Source organism: Amphichorda felina (genome assembly GCF_050947745.1).
Source record: "Amphichorda felina strain 45539 chromosome Unknown scaffold_1, whole genome shotgun sequence".
NCBI lineage: Eukaryota > Fungi > Ascomycota > Sordariomycetes > Hypocreales > Bionectriaceae > Amphichorda > Amphichorda felina.
Genome location: NW_028145049.1, coordinates 2,480,247 through 2,500,924, shown reverse-complemented (window position 1 = coordinate 2,500,924; position 20,678 = coordinate 2,480,247). Strand labels below are relative to the sequence as shown.

The window sequence follows — 20,678 nt, the reverse complement described above, 5'->3', positions numbered from 1 at the left end:
TACTCACACAGGCACTTGGCAAACAAGTCCATCATGTCGATACCCCCCCAGCTCATCCGCGTCAAGCGCAAGCGCGACGAGGAAGCCACTCCCGTCACATTCCTCCGTACGCACACCCCCCTCCCCCTTTATCCCATCCTCCCCATCCGCGCCTATACCCCTAGCTGACCACCAACCAGAATTTGATGACGGAGTCAAGAGAGCCCGCAGCAGCAACCATTGGGCCTACCAGCGCCGCGACGGCGCATCCAAACCGCAGTCGACCTCGCCCCGCCACGATGCGCCCCCCGTCATCCACGTCTCCAACCCCAACGATGAGTCCACCCAGTCGCCAAAGCGCCCCGGCGCTGCTGCTGCTCCCTCCCCCAGGAAGACACTCGAGCCTCGACCGAGCCTGCAGCGCGTGGGAGGAGCCGCCACCCCCGAGCCGCGGAGGTTCCATCTGTCGCGGGCCATGATGATGAAGCAGGGGGCTCAGGCGCCTACCCCAGGCGTGTCCAAGAAGAGCAGAGCCAGTCCCGCCGTCTTCGTCGAGCGTAGTCGGAAGAAGATGGCCCGGCGGTCCCTCAACGCCACCGTGTCGCCTACCGAGGAGATGCCCACCGATAGGGGTGTGCAAACTGGGAAGCCGGGGGAGCTGGAGCCGCCGCGCAAGCTCAAGAAGCCGAGCACCACGAGAGCAAAGTCACCACGCCCGGATGCCGTAACTCGCGCGCCCCCTCCTGTTTCAGCCGCCAGGCCTCATGCGGAGGACCTTGATAAGATTGCTGCTGACATGAACCAATGGGTCCTCAACGAGATTGGCGCGAACCTCGAGGAGATGGAGATGGACAAGTGGAAGCAGGAGGACAAGTTCAAGTTCAGGCCCAAGGCCCCAGCCAAGCGCTACCAGGAGCGGCATCCCGACCGGCCATCTACGGATACCCAGGAGGAGCAGCACAAGGCAGACACGGTCATGACAGACGACGTAAGCGAGGATGATAGCGACAACAGCGACTGGGTCATCGACGAGTACGTTAGGATCCCGGCCAATTCCATGGCCGTAGATGTGTCACCTGGTGACGTGGGTGTCTTGGTTCTGGATGGTGAGGAGGACGATGTGCTCTTCTTTGGACCCGAACACGACGAAGACGATGACTACCTGGAGGACGACGAGGATGAAAATGGTATGCCATCCCCCCCTTTTCTTTTCATCGCTGTAACCCCCCCCCCCCCCCCCCCTTCTCTCGCAGCAAGACTAATGAGACGCCATCAAATAGCCGAGAATTACTACACGGCCGACTATCCCGAGGATGAGGTTGACTCTGACGACGAGTACAACCGCCACGCCTACTACTACCGTACGACCAATGCCTCGGACGACGAGGAGTTTGACAACGACCTCTACTCGCCGGATAACGAAGACAGCGACGAGATGGTCATCGAGGGAGACGACGATGACGTGGCCATGGCCAGGATCAAGGCATACATGCAACGCCGCCATGCAGATGCTCGGTAATTGCGGATACTACTCCTACCAAGAACCACTAGCACTACTACCGTGCCTTCTTCATCACCATGCGGCGTGCGCTCCGTAATCCGTACCCGTCTAAACTCTGGACCCAGAAAAAAAAACGTGAAGAATTCCCCGGGAAAGGCGGATGATGGGTCCCAACAACAATCTTCAATGGCAAATTGGCTCCCAGTCCCTTGGATATCAGCCTCACGGGCCAATAGGCACCAGCCCGGTGTCACCGCACTGTTTGGGGGCCAACACCACCAACACCACGACTAACAACAGTGGTCACCATGTCGCCAACACCGCCACAACCCGCCCAGACAGGACTGTCCGCCTGTACATGTTTCATACTAGCCTTCCGGATGAGAGGAACCTGCAGCTGCCGTCGAAAAAGACTTGATACTCGTACTAGTACTATGTAGTATTACTGGGCACCCCCAGCTTCTCCATCGGGGGGCCCCCTCATGTCCCGCCAGACAGTAACCTTCAACGCCCGCCCCTCGCCCCGCCCCGTCCCTTCTCGGACGCGCCATACTGATAACTCGTACGAGTACGAGTATATTGCTTCGTCGAGCCACACACGGGAGCGCCGGTGGAAGTGTGACTGTCAATTGTCAACCCCGATTTTCTTCGCCGCACCCAACGAGGTGGAAGCCTGGGGGGGCAGTGACCCTGGCGACTGTCCTGCGGCACACGCACACGCACACGCACACACACACACACACACACTTTTCTCTCTCTCGACTGACTGCCAAGTTTGACAGCCAACGAGGCCCCGAACGCCCCCAGCCACGGAAATACCCCCAGCCACGGAAATACCCCCAGCCTGGTATTTATTTCCAGATTCACCTTGACAAAAAGGATGTCTCATCCTTTAGGGTGGGTGTCCTATTACATACATGCTTAGTATTACATACGTACGTACTCCGTAGTAATACTATTACTCCGCGGGGGCCGGGGGGGGGGGGGGGGGGGGGTGTTATTTTACCACAGGGCAGGCGGCCTGCATACCCTTGGCTGAAGCGCATGTGTCAGAGACGATGCCGAAATGCGACGGACCCGGGCAGGCATGGATAGATACTCGTTGTTGTTTTTTTCCAATGTAGTACTGCTACTACGTGCTATGTAGTATTGATCTGTCATCCGTCATATGTGCAATGCGTCGTACAAAAAAAGATATCCGTCTCGGGTATACCCGGATCCAAACCATGTCTTAATCGGCGTGAAGATCTTGTGTGCTGTATATCCCTCCACATTACTCCGTAGCTAGGAATGAATATTGGTAGTCCATCCGCCGTGCCAAAATACACAACAGAGACTCTCTATCTGTAGAAGCCTAATAATATCCCGCGTCCTCCTCTAGTAGTACAGGCGAGGTTTGCGGAGCGAACCAAACATGTGATAAAATAAAAATGAAGCGCTGGGTTTTGTAATGGTTACCTGCGCCGTATCGTTCTCCGCGAATCGCCGACCAGGAGACAAGAGGGTGCCTCGACAAAGGAGAGAGAAGGCGATTTTTTTTTTGGTACAAGGGGGGCCTATTGGGGGCCAGTTCGTTAGGGCGTTGTAATCATCTGAGCGCGCGTCGTAAAATGTGTGTGCGTTAAACCGTGGGATTCGTAGGGGGGGGGCATCGCCAACCACCGCGAAGAAGAGTCCAGGTCTTCTTTTTCTTCTTCATAGCCTTGCTCTCCGTAGTTCCTTGCGCTTTCTCCGCTCCCGGCGCTCCTCGTACTGCATGGTTCGCTTCGCCGCTGCCTCGTATGTCAGCATTCAATGATACTCCTCTCGCTGGGCGCCGCCGCTAGGAACTAGCAAGCTTTAGGCTGTTACTCACCCCAGTCTCGTGCCTGGTGCTTGACCTCTGGATCGACCCAGGAGTAATGCATGGCACGCTCTGGATACCGCTGTGCGAGGCCTAAAGGCTCAGATTTGTGCACCGCATCCCGCTCCCGGCACTTGATGCTGATGTAGCGGGGCTCGATGTCGTCTTCGTCGTTGAAGATGAGCCAGCCGTCCTGATCCCAGACCGGGATGCGCTGGTTCATCCGGTAGTACCAGGCCTGGAGTCCTTGGATGGTGCGCTCGGGCTTAGTGCCAAAGATGCGGCCAAAATCCCTCTTGATGCTCTGCCACTTCTGCTTCTTGTCATGCCAGGCGTAGATGATGAAATCCCCCTCTTCGGTCGTGTACTTCTTGTTGCAGTGCCGCTGATCGGATTCAGGAGGCGGGCTGAGGTAGCCCATCTGGGGGCTGGGGCCGGGAATGTGATGCTCTGTCCTGGGATAGTTGTGGTATGCGTAGGAAGGGTCTGGTTGTGAGTATGGTGGAAGAGGAGGGAGAGGCTTTTGCTCATACGCCACCCGAGTGATGCTAGGTAGTGTCGTGGTTGGGGGTGTCCATGATGGCGGCTGGCCGTAGGATCTTGCGAGGGCTTCAACACCTTGCACAAACTCGTCCAGGCTTGGTAGCCGTATTGGTGATGTGACTGGAGTGTCAGGGTAAGAAAGTCTGACAGGGAAAGGATGGATGAATTGGCTCTTGGCGAGTGATGCTACTTTTAGAAACTAGTCAGCTCTAGATTCATTCCACCAGGATTGTGGGGTATGAGACTCACCTGCTGGCTCAAAGTGAGGGCTTCCTGTTATTGACTCCGGGGGTGTTTGTGGTATTTCTTGCTGAGCTGGGTGAGGCAGGAAGCACTCATCCTGTGAACCTCTTCTTGACGGTGGCGGGGTCTCGATATCTGTGATGGCTCCAAGATTCATCACCCCGGAGGGCGAAGAGCTGTAAAGCTCAGGCTGCCCCTGGGTTATGGACATGATTCAGACCCGGAGAGCACTTTTCGCTCTGTTCAGGACCAGGCGCAGCACGGAGAGCTTTCGAGGGATGCGAATGTGAAGTGAAGAGAGCGTAGTGTATCGTAGAAGCAGTCCCGTTAAGACACCAAGGTCTGAGATGATGAAGAGGGAGAGGGAGGCAGAAGGGATAAATAGAAGGGGATGTCGAAGAGTGATGAACACGACGGAGTGCGAACTATAACAGATGTATACCGCAAGGGCGAGCCAACGAAACGGTTCAGGCGGTCGGGCCTTGCGGCTACCGAACCAATGTCTGATCGCTAGGGGTGATGTTTGGGTGGTTTGGACTTCCAGTTTGCTTCTCCCCAGTCTGGTGCCTGTACCTAAATCAACTGTAATGAGGGCTTCCGGAAGGAGAGAGGATTAAAGAATGGGCGAGCGGGCACTATTCATGGAAATGGGTTGCTTTCATTCAACCAGGGGTCTATGTTCCCCTCTCGCCGCAGGCGTGGATGCGACGGACCAACAGCACTCCACACGTACTGTACGATAGCCTCGGGGATTAGTACTATTAGTTCTCAGAATCTACAGGCAGAGGGTACCTGCGGCGTCTCGGGGACAGGGGCTGCGGGCGTGGAGATTTCGACGACACTTGTCGATGCATGTCTTTTTCTTGTTTCTCGTGGAGCCGTGTACAATGCTCTGCAGATGGGCCGCCCTTGGTCGACAATGTAATCAGTCGTATAGGCTAGGTCCGAGACGGAGAGGCAGGCGTGGCATCACTAGTACTGTACCTAAGACACATCGGGGACCGTGTGGGAACGGCACGGCGAACGGTCCGTCAGCGCACCTCCATGACAGCATGGGCTGGCTCCTCGTAGACGCCCGGGCCCCGAATGCTAAGGGTACTTTGTAATTAGTATGTACGAGTATGGCAGGGAGAGTTGCAGGGGCCAATGAATAACCAACAGACAAACAGATCAGATTCATCGAAGGCGCTCTTGGCTCTCAGGTGGAGTCGAACTGCCCTGCCTCATGCTGATTGCTGATTGCTGGCTGCTGGCTGCTGATTGCTGACAGCTTTGTGCGTCAACCTGCCAATCTGGCGCAGGCTGGCCCCGGCGACGGACCCCAAGGGGTGCCCAGCAAGGGCAAGATTGCCAAGGGTCCCAAGATAGCCTCCGACGTCTGTTGACCCATGCTGGACAGGTCACAGAACCGGCACTGAAGACTTTGAGAGAGCCGCACGGTTCTCATGATGGCCCTAATGGCACTGAGGATCGTCATGGCTGGCCCCGGGGCTCTAGCCGGAGTGGAACACTGTCGATGCAACCAGACGAGTCAGATGTGAAGTGGCTTTCGGAGGCTGCATGATGAATGTCGAGGGTCAATGAGGTGAATAGGAGTGCGGCTTCGCCCGGACACTGTCTAGAGACATAGGCAATCATGCCCGGCGCGTGTCATTGGCCAAAAGTGTTTGTTGGGTGGCATTGGGATGAATGGGATCCTGGAAATACCCTGGAAGACCCAGCCTCAACGAGTAAAGACTCTCCAATACGCAGGGGGGTACCAGACTGTCGGGTCCAACGCTGGCCGCGTGAAACGGCGAAAGCCGCCAAGCCAAATAAGCTGTCGTCTTCATGCTGTTGGGTCCCAAATCCCAATCCTTACATTTCCCCCGAAGTAATGCGCGACCTTCAGCTGTTCCCAGACTGTCGGTAAATAGACGCTCGGCGTTGGTCGCCTGAGCTGCTGGTTGGTAGCCTGTCGACTGGAGAATTGAGGAGGAAGTGCGTATTCGTACATTTGTGCCAATGGGAGCCATGGGGAGAATGGAGACAATGGGGTTCCCAAGGGAGGCCGCCTTTGCTGACCACAGCACCATGTGTTCGAGCTCGAACCTTTTCTAGGCCCTGTCATCCGCACACATCCACACATCCCTTCCTCTCTAAAGAACTGCCCAAGATCTCTTGAGCAAGGAAAAAAAAAACGGCCTGAGCACGCGGCACGGGCTGCCCTGCGTCTTATTAGTACATGGTACAAGCCACAAAGGGATGGCCGAGAGCACCAGCCACCATCATGATTGGGCTGCCTAGCTAGAGCGACCGCGGGCAGTGGGGAACGGGAGAAAATGGTCGATCGACGGATAGCCAGGACCCCTGTAAAAGGGTCTGCCCATGGTGGAGACTCCAAGGCAAGGAAGGGCTGGGAGAGCGACGAAAAAGCAAACCCCCGGGACGGCTGCGGGGGGATTTGAGCTATGCGAATAATAAAGAGCATTGAAGCTGCACTGCGACCGTGTGAGTAGCAGCCACCAGCTGTGTCTGCCTGTGTCTGCCTTGCTTGGTTCCTCGACCCAGGCGCTGAGCTGCGAGTATCTCGTTTCGGCGGCAGCACTAACCGTTTGGGCGACGCCTGTCTGATGATGGTGAGATGATGAGATCGTGTCGGGCAGTGGGATGGAACTGCGGGCGCAGCTGCCCGACAAGGCTCCTTTGGAAGCGCTGTCGAGGGCCGCCATTCAAGTACTATGTGCGCCTTGGCGACTAATATCCCCCATTTCCCACAGTCTGTGCTGGGGTCATCTCTATTGTTGTGGCTATTGTCGTCTGTCAGGACCAACGGTGGCGCTTGGGCACGTTGCTGATGTTGGTCGGCGCGCCCAGGCTTCGGTATCGAATGGGTCGGATGAGCATGGCCAACCATAGCACCGGGTCCCCCACCGGAAGATCATCAATGAAGGAGGCCATGAGTTCGGTGCCGATTGACGCCCGCGGGTTGACGGATCCTCCTTGGGCTCAAAGGGAGCATGGCAACATGGCAGCATGTGCACCGTGTGGTGTAACCGGTGTAGCCAACAGGCCAACGACGTTCGCTTCCTTTCTTTTTCGGCGGCAAGGGAGGCTTGGAAGGTGTTGCGATGTGCTGCAGCGTCAAAAGGTCAACGATGCAAAGATGCAAAGCGCAGGCGGAGTTGCTCCAGGGAGGAAGCAGCGAATGGTGCGCAGGGACACATGATCTGTACGCTATTCCCAATATAGTCGAGGCTACAGCAGTACAGAGGAAGGCGTCAACGTTGGTTGTGGTGGAAGGTGCCATGAACTCGGAAAGCACCCTGGACTTCATCATCACGGATCAGCACCAGCACCAGCACCAGCACCAAGTATTATTCTCCGTACCGTCCGCTCCACTGTGGTGCTAAGTATTCTTCACGAGGTTCCCAATCCAAGGTGCCGGGCAGCCGGGATCCCGATGATTTGGGAGAGCCTAGTCGACCAACCGCCACAACAACTCCACCGTTGCACTCCATCACCAACTGTCATCGACCGCCGAGACCCCGTTGTCGGGTGGAGTTGGGTTTTGCTGACAAGCGTCCAGTGGTACACTATCGGCGAGCTCCAGCAGCTACGGTATTTCTCGTTTCTTTCGCCAAGACCTTGCGCTTTAGAACACTTATTTCTCTGTTAGCGACACCGCCTAGTCAATTAGACATGACTGACTTGTCTGATCTACATCCGCGAAACCCACGGACACAAAGCACGCCGCACAACGTGTTTGATTGTCCATACAACGGTGTCCCCACACCCCAGAATACAGATGACGCTCTAGAGCCTTGACCGTTCTGTTCTACTAGCCCCTAGGCAACCTAGACGACCTGTCTCAACCTCCGTGTTGCCGCCAGCTGATCCCCATTCGATAGCCCCCATCGCACAAGCAACACACCCAACATCCACACATGTCCGCTTGTCCAGCCCCAAGGGCCAAGGGAGGCATCCTCGTGCGCTTCTGCAACTAGTGTTGGTCCGCAAAATAGGCGTTGGTCCACATATCTAAGCCTCCTCGGAGCGATAGTTCCCAGCCATGACTGCACGAAGTAACTGATCTTAGCCTCCAGGTTCGTTTCCTATATCGATCCAGGCTGTGTTGACGGTTGCAGGATGGAGGCGCGTGCTCCTCATAACCTGAAATAACGCCACTCAAGGGAATACCGCAAGGCTCTGTTGGGTGTTTACCTCTGAAGTTGGTCTTGCTGCTTGCACCGCCCCCCGCCCCCCCGCCCCCCTTTTTTTTTTGGTTGACGTCGCCCCGACATTGAAGAAGCGCCTGGTGTCTGGCACAGCAAACCATGGCTTACACCGATAGTTTAAGGTTCCGTAGGGGTTGTTGTGCCCTACCAGTGACCGGACGAGCAAACCATCTTGAGCCGTAGTTCCCGGGTCCGACGCGAGCAACTCGCTAGTCTTAATAGAGCGTGACAATTGGCAGCATATCTATCGCCTTGCGAAGTGTGTCTGAGGAAGACGGTGCCTGCTTGGTACCTTGCAGACGACATGCCGAGTTGTCTCTGATCGTCCCAATACTCCGAGACCTCAACATTGCCTGTGGAGAAGCCCCCGCCAACGGTCAGATACGCTGCTGCCGGTCAGGTCTCACCTCAGCGCCCTGAAGGGGGTTTAATTGCATCATGTGCAACTAGAGCTTAGGTTCGTCCCCGCGAGACATGGACCCTGTGTCTGGAAACGATTCATCTCCAGAAAACATCCTATCGCGCATGGTTGTCAGCACGGACCTCGCAAACTCGATTCTGGGACGGGCCGGGGCAGAGAAAAGCAAAAAGGGATGCATGCCGACGTACCATCCTCTCTCGGCACCATGGCTCAAGAAGCTGCAATCACTATTGAGCTCGCAGGTCCAATCTCCCAAGCCTGTGCGTGCAGTTGATTGTCAGGGGCGTGTCCATCGCGGTTGAGTGTAAGCAGGGCGGGAGATCCATACCAAGACCCGTTGCCGAAGGCACAAGTTTCTCGTCGGCCAGGTTGGAGCCGCTGCTGGCCCCTTTGCGGCGATAGACGCTAAGACCGCAGGTGAACGCCTGGAAGTCGTCCACGTCAGGGCTCTCGGGCACATTGCCGGTCAGGATGCGCCCCAGGGCGATGACCACTGCCGCGTGGGTGCAGAGTACAATAGCGCGTTTGCCCTCGGCATCGCAGCGCTCCACGATATCTCTGACGGTGGCGGCGATGCGCTCGTACAGCTGTGGCAATGTCTCGCCTTTTCTCGATGGTGTCCGGGCAGAGACGTAGTCAACGCAGTATGCGGGGAACATGGGCTTGAGGACCTCAGTCGGCGCCGGCTGTGGATGGTCAAAGGGCGCCGAGCCAAACCATTCCGAAATTCCCTTCTCCGGCAGGATCTTGGCGTTCTTAAGGTTGACAAAAGGCGTGATGGTCTGGAGGCACCGATAGTAAGGGCTCGAATACACCGTATCGATGGGAGGGTCAAGCGAGAGGAGATGGCGGGCTAGTTCGTCGGCCTGGCGAGTCCCATGCGACGTGAGGGGCGGGTCGGCGGCGATGCCAGTTGGTGAGCGGACTGTTGCTGAGTAGATTCCGGTCATGGGGTCGACGGTCCAGGCCGTGCGGAACTGGAATCACGAGGAGGGGGCAAGTCAGCTCCGGGACAGATGACGCATCGTAATCACGGCCGGTCTGGCGGGTGGAGGAGTCGACCGCAGCAACGGCTGGTGCTTGGTGAGACTTACCCCATGGCGGACGACGTAGATAACTTCGAGTGGCATCTTGGGATATCACCAATGGCGAGGGCCGGGAGGGTTGATGGGGTGAGGTTGGAGACGGTGTGGTGAAGACCGTCAAGAGGGCCCTGAATCTTGAAGAGTGCCCCACTGTGATGCCCCACGCCGAGGTTCCTGAATCCCCTCGTATATACATACCCCCGGCTGCAGACCATCGTCAACTCATCGGAATGGTCGAGAAATCGGAGATGCTCAGTCCTCAGTGACTACCTATGGGCTGATGCATCAGCTGTAAATTCGTTGGAAGGAAGGGGCGTTGATATCAACGTCGACTATTAATAGAGTTAGAGTTGGGCCTGGGCTATGTGCCCTTCCATAAAGGGAATGGCCACGAAGGACACAGTAGTAGGATTATTAGTAGGCAAGATCTTCGCTTGTGATACAGGTTTTATCCTTTTTTTTGGCAGGATACTCATTAACTAATTGCTCATTCTATCTGCGATACAAATAACCCCCCATAATGGTTCAGACAGGTCCGTAAGGTGACTAGTCCTCGACGTACGCGGCCGCGTGCTATTACCATGCTTCCCGCAAGGAACTTGAATCAGCCCAGTCCCGACCACCAGAACTCCAGCACTAGGGCAAACTCCATGAAAGGGCCAGCCCAAAACCTGCTGGCGTCAATGAAAGCCTTCCCAAATGCCATCCTTCCCAATCACACAAATATCCACCTGTTTAGATCCCGGATCCGGTTGCATGCAGATCGCTCCCAAAGTCCGCGTGTACTCCCCTGGGTGACGGCTCAAGTACTACTTGCTGGTAGCACTTCACATCACGAAGCAGGTCCCCATGGTCCTGGCTCTGCGCCGCCCATTCTGGGCCTCGCCGTCCTCCTCGTTGAGGTGCAGCGCCGCTGCCTCCCGCGCACGGCGCCGGCGCCGGCGGTGCCCGGATCCCCCCATTCCCGCCTCTTCCGTAGCCTGCATGTAGTCTGCCCACTTCCTCTCCAGTCGCGCCGCCGAATCGAGGTCGCCCCGGAGGACCCGCTTCTGGTGCTCGTCCACCGTCATCTGGAAGCCGTAGAAGCACTTCAGGGCGATGGCCTCCGTCGGGTAGGTGACTCGGCCAGGCCGGCCGCCCGGGCGGACCTGGGTGTTCCGGAAGAGGACCTCCCGGATACCGGTCCAGGTGACGTTCTGGCAGTCATACACCACCATCTGCAGCGTGGCTTTGGGCTTCACTCCCGGCGCCGCAGCCCTCCGGGATCGCTTGTTGACCATGGAAGCGGCTTCGGCAAGCACGAGGTCGCTGATCCGGGTATTGTCCAGGTCGACGTTCTGCAGGCTAACACACTGCTGCATCACTGGGAGCATGCCGACGTCTCCGAGATTCTCGCAGTAGCTGAGGGACAGGTGCTCCAGCCTGGTCGCGCACGGTGCTTTAGCCAAGTGTTCGGACAGCAGTGTGTTTGTCAGCTGCTCAAGGTCCTCCAATTCGAGGTGTGTAAGTCGTGGCGTCGAGGCGAGTACAGGTTCCAGGGCGGCATCTGTAAGTGACCGGCAGCGGGACAGCTGGAGACCCTCCAAGTCGGGTGTCAGGTGCCCCATAGACTTGACGCCGGCGTCGGTCAATCTCGAGCAACGGCTTAGGTCCAAGTGACGAAGTTTCCGAGGAGGTACAACTGGAAGGTCCGTCAATATGTCGATTTCGGGGTCGGCGCCGTGCATCATGACCTTCAGGGCCTCGTCGTCGAGCTCGGTGCACCCGCTCAGCACAAGCCTCTCCAGATTGTTGGTCCTAAATATGGCCTGCGCCAGGTCGATGTTATCAAACCCCCTAACCTCACCGGCTCGAAGGTCGTTGAGTTTGGGACAACCCTCGATCACAGCCTTGATCCCCTTGTAATCCACCTTGTGACACCAAGAGACGTTGAATGCCTCGAGCTGGGAGCAGGATTCGGCAATTATGCGGCAGGATCTGTTTGAAACTGCCGTCAGACCTGTCAGATTTAGATAGATCAGCTTCTCGTTGTTCTCGAGAAGATTGTGAAGCGTCGTCTTCTGGAAGTTGCGGCAACCTTCCAGCGTGGCATTCATCAAATTCTTGCAAGCCTTGACAATAACTTCCGCCCTCTTGTAATGTTCCACCTGCACGCAGCCTCTGAGGTTGAGATCCTTGACGAACGGCCCGGCCGCCATAATGATGCGTGATAGGGAGTCAGCCGGGATGTCCTGGTAGAATTCCGAGGCATCGATCGAAGTCCAGAGCTGGCCATCAAAGCAAAGCCTATAGAAGGACTTGCTGACTCTCGAGGCCTGGACCAGCTGCTTTGGCTCAAGGAAAGAGCAAATGCGGACTTGAATTTCGTGGGGCACGGCGTCCCAGAGCCGGGGTGGCAGTTTCTGGACAGCCACAGCGGCCGTCCTCGCTTTCGTGGGGCCTTCAGCCCGTGATGACTTGATGTCGGCGGGGAGAGGTGCCGTCCCATGGGGGGAACCAGGCTTGCCATTTTCAACCCTGCGAACAGCGAATTGCGTCTCGATGGTGTCGAGAGACGCGAACTCGGGGTCTGGGGTGGCCGGCCTCGAAGAGGAGGAGCTGTGGAGGCCGAGGGGCGAGGGCTGAGGCGTAGAGGGCCTGGCACTACCGGGAGTACGGGGCGGTGCGATAGCAGCGAGGCTGACGCAAGACAAGGTGCTCTTGGCGGCCGATCCGTACGGGGCACTGTGAGATCTGGGGCGACGGATGCTGGTCAGGGACGGCGATGAGGACATGCGCTGGATGCCCCGCAGGAGACGCTGTCGACTTTTGCCTTTGTTGAGCGGCAGCTCGGGCGGAGTGGTTGAGAGGTCATTGTCGCCGCCCGGGGTTGGGGTCGACGCCCCAGATGTCGATTCGAGGGCATCGGCCATAATTCCTGGATGCGGAGAGATTCTCAGAGAATATCCTGTACAGATATGGTTGCCTGCAACGGCGTGCGGCCTGCCGACTTCTCCAAGATCGATATCGGGGCCTTGGAACCGGTGCTGAGCTGGGCGGTCGCAGGTGTCTTGTCTGGCCTGGTGGGGCGATGACGAGGCGCTGATGGTTGGTGCAGCAGCGTCAAGGTCAATTCATAATTGCAGCAACAAGGCAATATTTGTCCACCAGTCGACTCGACGATGAGGTAATGCCCCTATATCAAAGTCGGCCAGAGGCAACGCAAGTGCCTTAAGTGCCGTTGTTGCTCAAGCCGGGTGGGATAGATAAGGCTGGATCCAGTCTTGGAGATGGGACGCTGAGATCAGAAGACCGCGGGGTGATGACCGGGGTTTGAAGTCACCAGGACACGTTGGGGGGGGGGGGGCGCCGTTGGGGTTAGGGGCCTAGGGCCAAGGTCCCAGTTGGCAAAATCAACAGGGCAGAGCCGGATCTCCCAAATCTTGCGAGACAGTCGTTCACCAGGTACGATTCCGGTGATCATGGGAGCGCCAGGAGGGAAAGGGAAGAGCGGGAAATAGTATCGACGAAGACAACGGTGCACTTGGCTGGTACCCAGGTAGAGCAGGTCAGGTCACTGTCTGAGTGTCAACCATCCGTGGATCCATTCATCCACCATCCATCCATCCCTCCATCCATCCATCCATCCACAGCCAGTATTAGCCCGCTGAGGCCGGGCGGGCAGAGCCGGGGGCTGCTAGCCTACTGCACTGTCGCAGTGGAGGCTGCAGGCGGGCTCCCACGCAGCAGGTGGGTCACTGCCTATCGCGCTACAAGGCCCATGACATCCACTAGAGACTCCACCTCGTCGGTTCTCCGGCTGGATGACAGGGGGGCTCACCCCACTGAAGCCATCGCCCAACCGACCCCGTCGGTCACTGGACATCATGTGCATTGCCCTCGTGTCTTCACCCTCGCATCCTCCACGGCGGGCGGAAGCGGGCCGTGGGCAATTCCTAGACATCCTACGGAAATTTAAAGGAAGTGGATAATTGTCTACCTTTTTTTTTCTCTTCTTATTTACAAAGGAATACATGTATTGGGCACCCAGGATCTTCGAAGGTACTGGGCCTAGAAAGCGCTCACACAGGCAGGCAGGCATGCTGCAAGACCTTGGCAACCTGGGGTAAGACTAATAAGACCCTTGCAAGTGGGTCACTAGGCTCCCCCTGCCTGATTTCGTATCGATAAGCAGCTAACCCCTCACCAATGCCCTCACCAGGCTTGCCAGGCCCAGATTTGCTGGTCTTGGACCCTGCTTCTTACTCGTGTAGTACCGACCCCCACTACGAAGTACGAAGCACCATCAACGCCCTCATGCCATGGTCATCCGTCGACCGTTGGCTGTCTCACAAGAGCCGACGCCTACTACGTAATGCTACGTAGTACTGTCTCTGAACGACAGCGCTGTCCCGATGGGGATAGGCAGCATGAATTCCTCGCCTGCCCGTCTCCCGCTGCGATAAGAGAGGTGACTGCTCACCTCGCCTCACCTCAGCCTCGAGGAAAGTGCCTCACCCAATACGGTCCATGTTTTTGGGTGTTGAGCTCCTCGGTGCTGGCTGCCAGCCTATCACCAGGCGGGTCGGCGGATATCATCCTGAAGCACTGGCGTCTAGCTGCTTAGCGTTGGGGGGCAGTTGGACCGTTGGACGTCTAAGACGAGAGTGTCTGACTCGGTCTTCGAACCGCCGGTCTGGGAATCAGGGGATACGCGGGTCGTCCATGAATATTACCGCAATTGTCACCCGTAGATGCCGGAGGGATTATTAGTGCTAGTACTACTATGTAGTGCCTACAGCATGGCAATGATTTTGCCACCATGCCAAATAAGACCTCCTCCATGTGGGAACTTGGGCGTTGGGAGGAGGTCGGTGCTGCAGTGTGTAACTCGTCCTGCATTGGCCCGGCTCCCCCGATCGACAAGAATGAGGCCGAGGACCCTTTGTGCTTGGCTGCACCTGTACGGCACCGCTAGACAGAGAAGCAAGTCGGGGGTTAATATTCCGCATTTGGTCGAATACGCGGGCAGGTAATATTCAATAATTCATGCCAACGGGAAGAATGTTGGCCCTCCCAACGAGGAGCTTCGAGAAAGCGAACGCTTTACCCAAGGTAGCGAGCAATAAGCATGCCCGTGCTACTATTTCCAGCAACACCCTTGTCGGTCTGTCCTGTCCCGGCTTCCATGTGACGAGATACGGCTCACATGCCTCCAGCCACGGCCTCGTTTCATTGTCACTGAACGAATACTCGAGACGTCACCCCCGGAGGAAAATGCGGGTCCCGGCATAGTTAGGCGGAGATCCATGTCTCTCTCTAGAAGAAGCATAATACTACTCCGTAGCACATGTTCCATGGCTTGTTTTCCCTGGGATCCAGGAGGCGCGTTTGGCGCGTCTCTTGCGTGTTGTACTACCGGGCACGGCTACCCTTGGCGACCAGATAGATTCGTCCTGGACGCATCCGCCCAGCAGTGATAGGTACCAAAGGGCTGACTAGTAACCAAGTACCTATCTATATCAGTTGCAGTAAGTAGGTACTGGTGAATTAAACCGTCCAGGTGTACGTCGTTGTGGTGGATTGAATGGCAAGGTTGTTTGCTGCGTTCGCGCCATGGGCCTTGTTGGAGATGACGTGGTGGCATCTGACGCCCCTTTAATGTCCATATACTATGGATATGATACCGAAGCCACTCGTCAATTGGCAATGACTTTACCGGCAAGGTGTCATCAGGCTGTCTCCAGCCCCCGATAGATTAGAGCGGGTGCCGAAACTGTGTCGTCTTTTTCCTCGTTGCTACCGTACATTGTCGCAAAATGCAACGTGCTAAACGGCACCGAGACTTGGGGACGGTAAAGTGCGAGTGGCGAGGGTCGATGGGCGCGGCTGCGGAACATCCGGAATGAGTCTCTCAAACCCATATCGAGATCAATACTTATCTAGTGTCCAATATTGCCTCGTTGGAAGATGACTCTGTGAGATTTTGGGCGAGGTGAGCACATGTAAAGGGAGAGAGGCGGGTAACGAGTACATAGAGGCAAGGTACCTAGGAGCCACACCGCAGTCCGGGAGCCTAGGAGGTGCCCCTCTGTGCTTGTGTTCTGCCCCTCACCTCAACATTGAACGGACACCCAGAGCTCCCAGAGGGAAAAAAAAAGAGTTCCAAGGTTCCCCCTCCCCCTCCCTCAGGCGTCTGCACTGCATAATAGGTGCTGGACCATCGATAATCCACTGCCGGTTTCGTCCTCGAGATCGACAAACGACGAGTCGCTGTCCGCCATTTGAGCCTCCAGCATCCAGATACCATTACCGAGCACCAGACACCAGAATCCCAGTGATTCCAGGGTCGTCTCCTCTGCATCACCGCCAGTCCAGCGCAGATCCTGCAGCCCGTCAGCCCGAATCGAGACGGCCGACCACAATCGGCGCGCGCCTGTCACGCCCGTCACGCCTAGCACGCCCGTCACGCCTAGCACGCCCGTCACGCCTAGCACGCCCATCACGCCCGTTTAACCCGTTTAACCCGTCTCGCCTGTCTCGCCTATTTCGCCTGTCACGCCCGTTCACGCCCGTTCACGCTCGTCACCTGTGCCATCCACCTCGGCTGCCCTCCCACACCCTTTGGGCTTCTCCCGACCACTAGCGATCCTCGCGCACAGTTGCACAGTCACGTTCCCAATCCGCCCACCGCCCGCCGCCTTCCTCCTCAGCCTCTGCCTCCGCCTCTCCGCCTCCAACTATGCCCCAGACCCATGGCGGGCATCAGGGCAAAAATGGTTGGCCATCCCCGACCCTCGACCCCCGATCCTCTCCGTCTCCAGCAAACCCTCCAGCGCTCACCTCTCCACCCCTCACAGGTGCCGACAATAACATCTCAGAGCCGCCCCAAGAGCACCCTGACGAGCGCCCCGACGAGCGATCCGACGAGCGCCCCAAAGAGCGCGGGCGAGGCAAACTCTTGCAGCCACTGTCTCTGCCCAAGAACCGCAGCACTGGCAACCTGCCCACATCAGCTGACCGCCCAGATCGGAGCCGAGCAAGAATGTCTCTCGACGCCACGTCATCCGCCTCAGTCGATCATGATACCCTCACTAGGTTGGTTGTGCCTTATCCATGCCCCATTCTCACCTCCTCAAAACCCCCGTCCACCTTGGCTGACCGAGCCCCTTCTACCTCCAGAACCACCTCCTTGATGACAGACCATGAGCATGGCCTTGGCCTCTCGGGCCTCCATCGCATACGACAGCAGCAGCCTCCGTCTCGAAAACCCACCCTCCCCGGCTCCAATGCATCCTCCCGTAGCCCGTCCGTCGTCGCTCTCTCCCGAACACCCTCCTTGACCGCCGTGCTCTCCCACACCGGCACTATGCCTCTCTCCAGTGGCCCTGGATCCCCCAGCTTCTCCGAGGACCTGTCGCGCTTCCCCTCCGAGTCCCTCCACTCCTTCTCCTTCGCCCACCAATCCGAGGACTTTATACAGAATCGCCAAAATGTACTTAAGCGCTCTCTGGAGTTCATGAAGGACCGTATGGGATGGCCCATGAGCTCGTCCCAAGCCGCCCTGGCTAGCGCCCAGGCCAGGGTCAGCGGTGATGTCGATGCACAGAATATGTTGGAGCTCCTCGCACGCGCCCAGTTGATTGGCGCGGGCAATCTCCCAAATCCCGACGCCTCCATCGACCTGGGTCCTCTGACAGGCCCCGCCGACGTATCCGGCGAAAACGTGTTCGAGAGGCAGTTTGTCCCACGGACTGCAAGCCCTGAGCCTATTGGAGATGTGCCAGAGTGCGCTGTACCTGCAGGAGTGGCACCGCAGCCACCAAAGTTTCAACATGTCCACTTCGACGAGCCCAAGCCCCCCAGGGCAACAGAACCTAAATCGACTGATAATATAATCACCAACAAAAACAGCTCGGCAGACTCGAGTAGAACACCCACCGATGAAAGCACCGTCACAGCGTTGACATCTCCGCCAGTGTCGAGACCCACGAGTTTGAAGCGTACCATGACGGACACGATGCACATGTCCTTGGAGGACAAGCTTATGGACACCATGGCCCAGCCCTTCTACCAGGAATCATTATCATCCCCAACCTTGGGTCACACCCCAGGCGGTTCCTCGAATCTCGCAAGCGCCCTCGGCGCCTCAGTCCACGGCCACACAAACCGATGGGTCCCCGCCGCCCAGGCCATTTTCACTACGGAAGCAAAGCCCCCGTGGACCATCATTGCTGCAAACGATTTGGCCTGCTTGGTTTTTGGCGTCACCAAGGCGGAGGTGCGCAAGATGGGGATTCTCGAGGTCGTGCAGGAAGAGAGACGGGCGTGGCTGGAGCGAAAACTCCTGCGGAAGGATGACGACGAGGTGGACGAGGGGCAGGGGAACCGTCCGACAACACCCGCCTCCTCGGCGGCGTCCGCGCTGCTAGGAGGAAGGTCGGGGATCACGGCACAGCTCCTGAGCAAGCCCAACTCGAGAAGTCAGTCCAAGTACCCGGAACGACGAGCCCAGACGGTGCACAGCGGAGACCCGAACCCACCCAAGGCACGCGGCAGCGGCCGTCGTCGTAGCGCTCGCTCCAGGGGCGTCCTCCTCTGCGGTGACGTCGTGCCCACCAAGAAGCGCAACGGCGCGACGGGTTCGGCGAGTCTCTGGGTCAAGGAGAAGCGCGTGGGTCTGATTTGGGTCCTGGAGGAAATCCACGAGGACACCGCCTTCGTGTCTCTGGACGAGGAGGGTACTGTCAAGAGTATATCCGGCGCAACAAAGGCCATCTGGGGGGTAGAATCTACCAAGCCTGGGCTGGACGTCGGAGCGCTCATCCCACGCATCCCTCGACAAGGAATCGACCCTAATACCGGCGAAATCGACTTTGCGCAGATTCGGAGACGCAAGTTCTTCACCTGCCCCAACTCCCAGAAGGTCAACATCCCCTGCACCATCGAGCAAGTGCGCGGGGAACTCGAGCTGCGCGTCTCGTCGTATCCTCACATTGCCGGCATGATTGTTCTAGATCCACAGACGCTTCATATCCGCAGCTCCAACTCGGTATTTTGCGGGGCGTTATTCGGCTTTGAGAAACCCGATGGCATGTCAATCAATGCCCTCGTCCCAGGATTTGACAAGATTCTGGAGATGCTGACCGATGGCGAGGGGCTCGAGCTCATGGATGGTATGGTGATCCCCGAGGATAGGTTCCGCAGGGCATCAGGTCTTCTGGCAATCAGAGAGCATCGCCCGGACGTCTCCGAGGTCTTCTTGAAGCCCGATGGCCTTCCTGCGAAACACCGGGACGGATCCGATCTCAAGATTGACGTCCAGATGCGGGTGGTTAAGAGCGAAAAGAGCAATGTTGTGGAGGAGATAGTCATCGAGGACAGCGACGAGGAAAACGAGGCCAAGAAGGGCGACGAGACCTTTGTGGTACCCCAGTCGGAAATGGTGTACGCTCTTTGGATCACGTACTCGCGCCACATGCATGCTGAGCAGCCCATGCTCGACGTTGGCGCACCCGGCGAAACGGGAGCCGCCTCACCGCTTCATCAACCGTCCCCAGGTCAGACGCCACCGGCCCATACACCGGCCGAGGTTCCCTCGGATGATGAAGAGCCTAAGAAGGAACAGGCCTCGAAGGCATCGGCCATTTCGAGGCACCTGAAGGACGCGGCCCTCAACGCTGCGGCCAAACTCACAGGTCAGAAGCAGCCGCCTCCAAAGCCAGCAGCGGAGAAGCCGGCTTCTCCCAAATTCAGCGAGCCCCCAGCGAAGAAGACCATTGACGACTACACGATTTTGGAGGACATGGGCCAGGGCGCATACGGCCAGGTCAAACTTGCTCGACAAAAGCAGACGGGCAGGAAGGTTGTGTTGAAGTATGTCACAAAACGGCGAATCCTAGTCGACACGTGGACGCGAGACCGGAAGCTGGGAACTGTACCTCTGGAAATTCACGTACTCGACTATCTCAGACGACCCGAGTTTCGGCACCCCAATATTGTCGAGATGGAGGGCTTCTTCGAGGATAACATCAACTACTACATTGAGATGAAGCCCCATGGCCTGCCCGGAATGGATCTATTTGACTACATTGAGCTTCGGACCAATATGGAGGAGTCCGAATGCCGGAGTATCTTCAAGCAAGTCGCTCAGGCGGTCCACTTCCTCCACACCAAGGCAAATGTCGTCCACCGCGACATCAAGGACGAGAACGTCATCCTCGATGGTGAGGGAAACATCAAGCTCATCGACTTTGGGAGCGCGGCGTATATCAAGAGCGGGCCGTTTGACGTTTTTGTGGGCACGATAGGTGAGTAATTCGCAGACGAGGGCCCAGGGATATGAGGATGAGTGTCACCTTGCTAACCGTAAATTAGATTACGCTGCTCCAGAGGTCCTGGCTGGCAAGCCGTACGGGGGCAAAGAGCAGGACGTGTGGGCGCTGGGCATTCTCCTCTACACCATCATCTACAAGGAGAACCCCTTCTACAGCATCGACGAGATTATGGACCGCGACCTACGCATCCCGTTCGTCATGAGCGAGGAGAGCATCGATTTAATCCGATGCATGCTGGACCGCGACGTCAGCCAGCGATACGACATTGAGAAGGTGCTCGAGCACCCGTGGTTCCAGGCCACGTAAACAGAAATCAACTTCTTTGAGGCAAAATGCGAGAAAACGCAAGAAAGATGAAATGAAGACACGCAAGACGGCAAGAACAGCATGACTTATTGAGAAGACTGAGAGGAAGAAAAGCAGAGTTTGACCGAGATCATCATCATTAGACGAGGAGTTAAATCGCTTTTATTTTTTTAACGCCCCTGCAATTGGTGGGGAGGGGGGGTTTCGCATATTCATTTGGGACT

At 57.1% G+C, this 20,678-nt stretch overlaps 5 protein-coding genes across 5 annotated transcripts; 2 read left to right on the top strand and 3 right to left on the bottom strand.

The window, feature by feature from the left end:
- Positions 1 to 33: 33 nt before the first annotated feature.
- On the top strand, positions 34 to 1,498 carry ACO1O0_000813 (Iwr1 domain-containing protein; the record flags this gene model as incomplete). Its single annotated transcript, XM_083190309.1, has 3 exons — positions 34 to 106; positions 180 to 1,166; positions 1,260 to 1,498. The coding sequence occupies 3 exons, from the start codon at positions 34 to 36 to the stop codon at positions 1,496 to 1,498; spliced, it is 1,299 nt and encodes a 432-aa protein (XP_083054168.1).
- A 1,677-nt stretch (positions 1,499 to 3,175) lies between these two features.
- On the bottom strand, positions 3,176 to 4,205 carry ACO1O0_000812 (uncharacterized protein; the record flags this gene model as incomplete). Its single annotated transcript, XM_083190308.1, has 3 exons — positions 3,176 to 3,252; positions 3,336 to 3,986; positions 4,202 to 4,205. The coding sequence occupies 3 exons, from the start codon at positions 4,203 to 4,205 to the stop codon at positions 3,176 to 3,178; spliced, it is 732 nt and encodes a 243-aa protein (XP_083054167.1).
- A 4,567-nt stretch (positions 4,206 to 8,772) lies between these two features.
- Positions 8,773 to 9,846, bottom strand: TFC7 (histidine phosphatase superfamily; the record flags this gene model as incomplete). Its single annotated transcript, XM_083190307.1, has 5 exons — positions 8,773 to 8,842; positions 8,936 to 9,005; positions 9,076 to 9,724; positions 9,782 to 9,788; positions 9,842 to 9,846. The coding sequence occupies 5 exons, from the start codon at positions 9,844 to 9,846 to the stop codon at positions 8,773 to 8,775; spliced, it is 801 nt and encodes a 266-aa protein (XP_083054166.1).
- An 813-nt stretch (positions 9,847 to 10,659) lies between these two features.
- Positions 10,660 to 12,744, bottom strand: ACO1O0_000810 (F-box/LRR-repeat protein; the record flags this gene model as incomplete). Its single annotated transcript, XM_083190306.1, has 1 exon — positions 10,660 to 12,744. One exon carries the CDS (start codon positions 12,742 to 12,744, stop codon positions 10,660 to 10,662), a length of 2,085 nt encoding a protein of 694 aa, XP_083054165.1.
- A 4,112-nt stretch (positions 12,745 to 16,856) lies between these two features.
- On the top strand, positions 16,857 to 20,454 carry FUN31 (serine/threonine-protein kinase; the record flags this gene model as incomplete). The annotated part of the gene is made up of 3 exons (XM_083190305.1): positions 16,857 to 16,909; positions 16,994 to 20,121; positions 20,189 to 20,454. The coding sequence occupies 3 exons, from the start codon at positions 16,857 to 16,859 to the stop codon at positions 20,452 to 20,454; spliced, it is 3,447 nt and encodes a 1,148-aa protein (XP_083054164.1).
- Between the last annotated feature and the right edge of the window lie 224 nt (positions 20,455 to 20,678).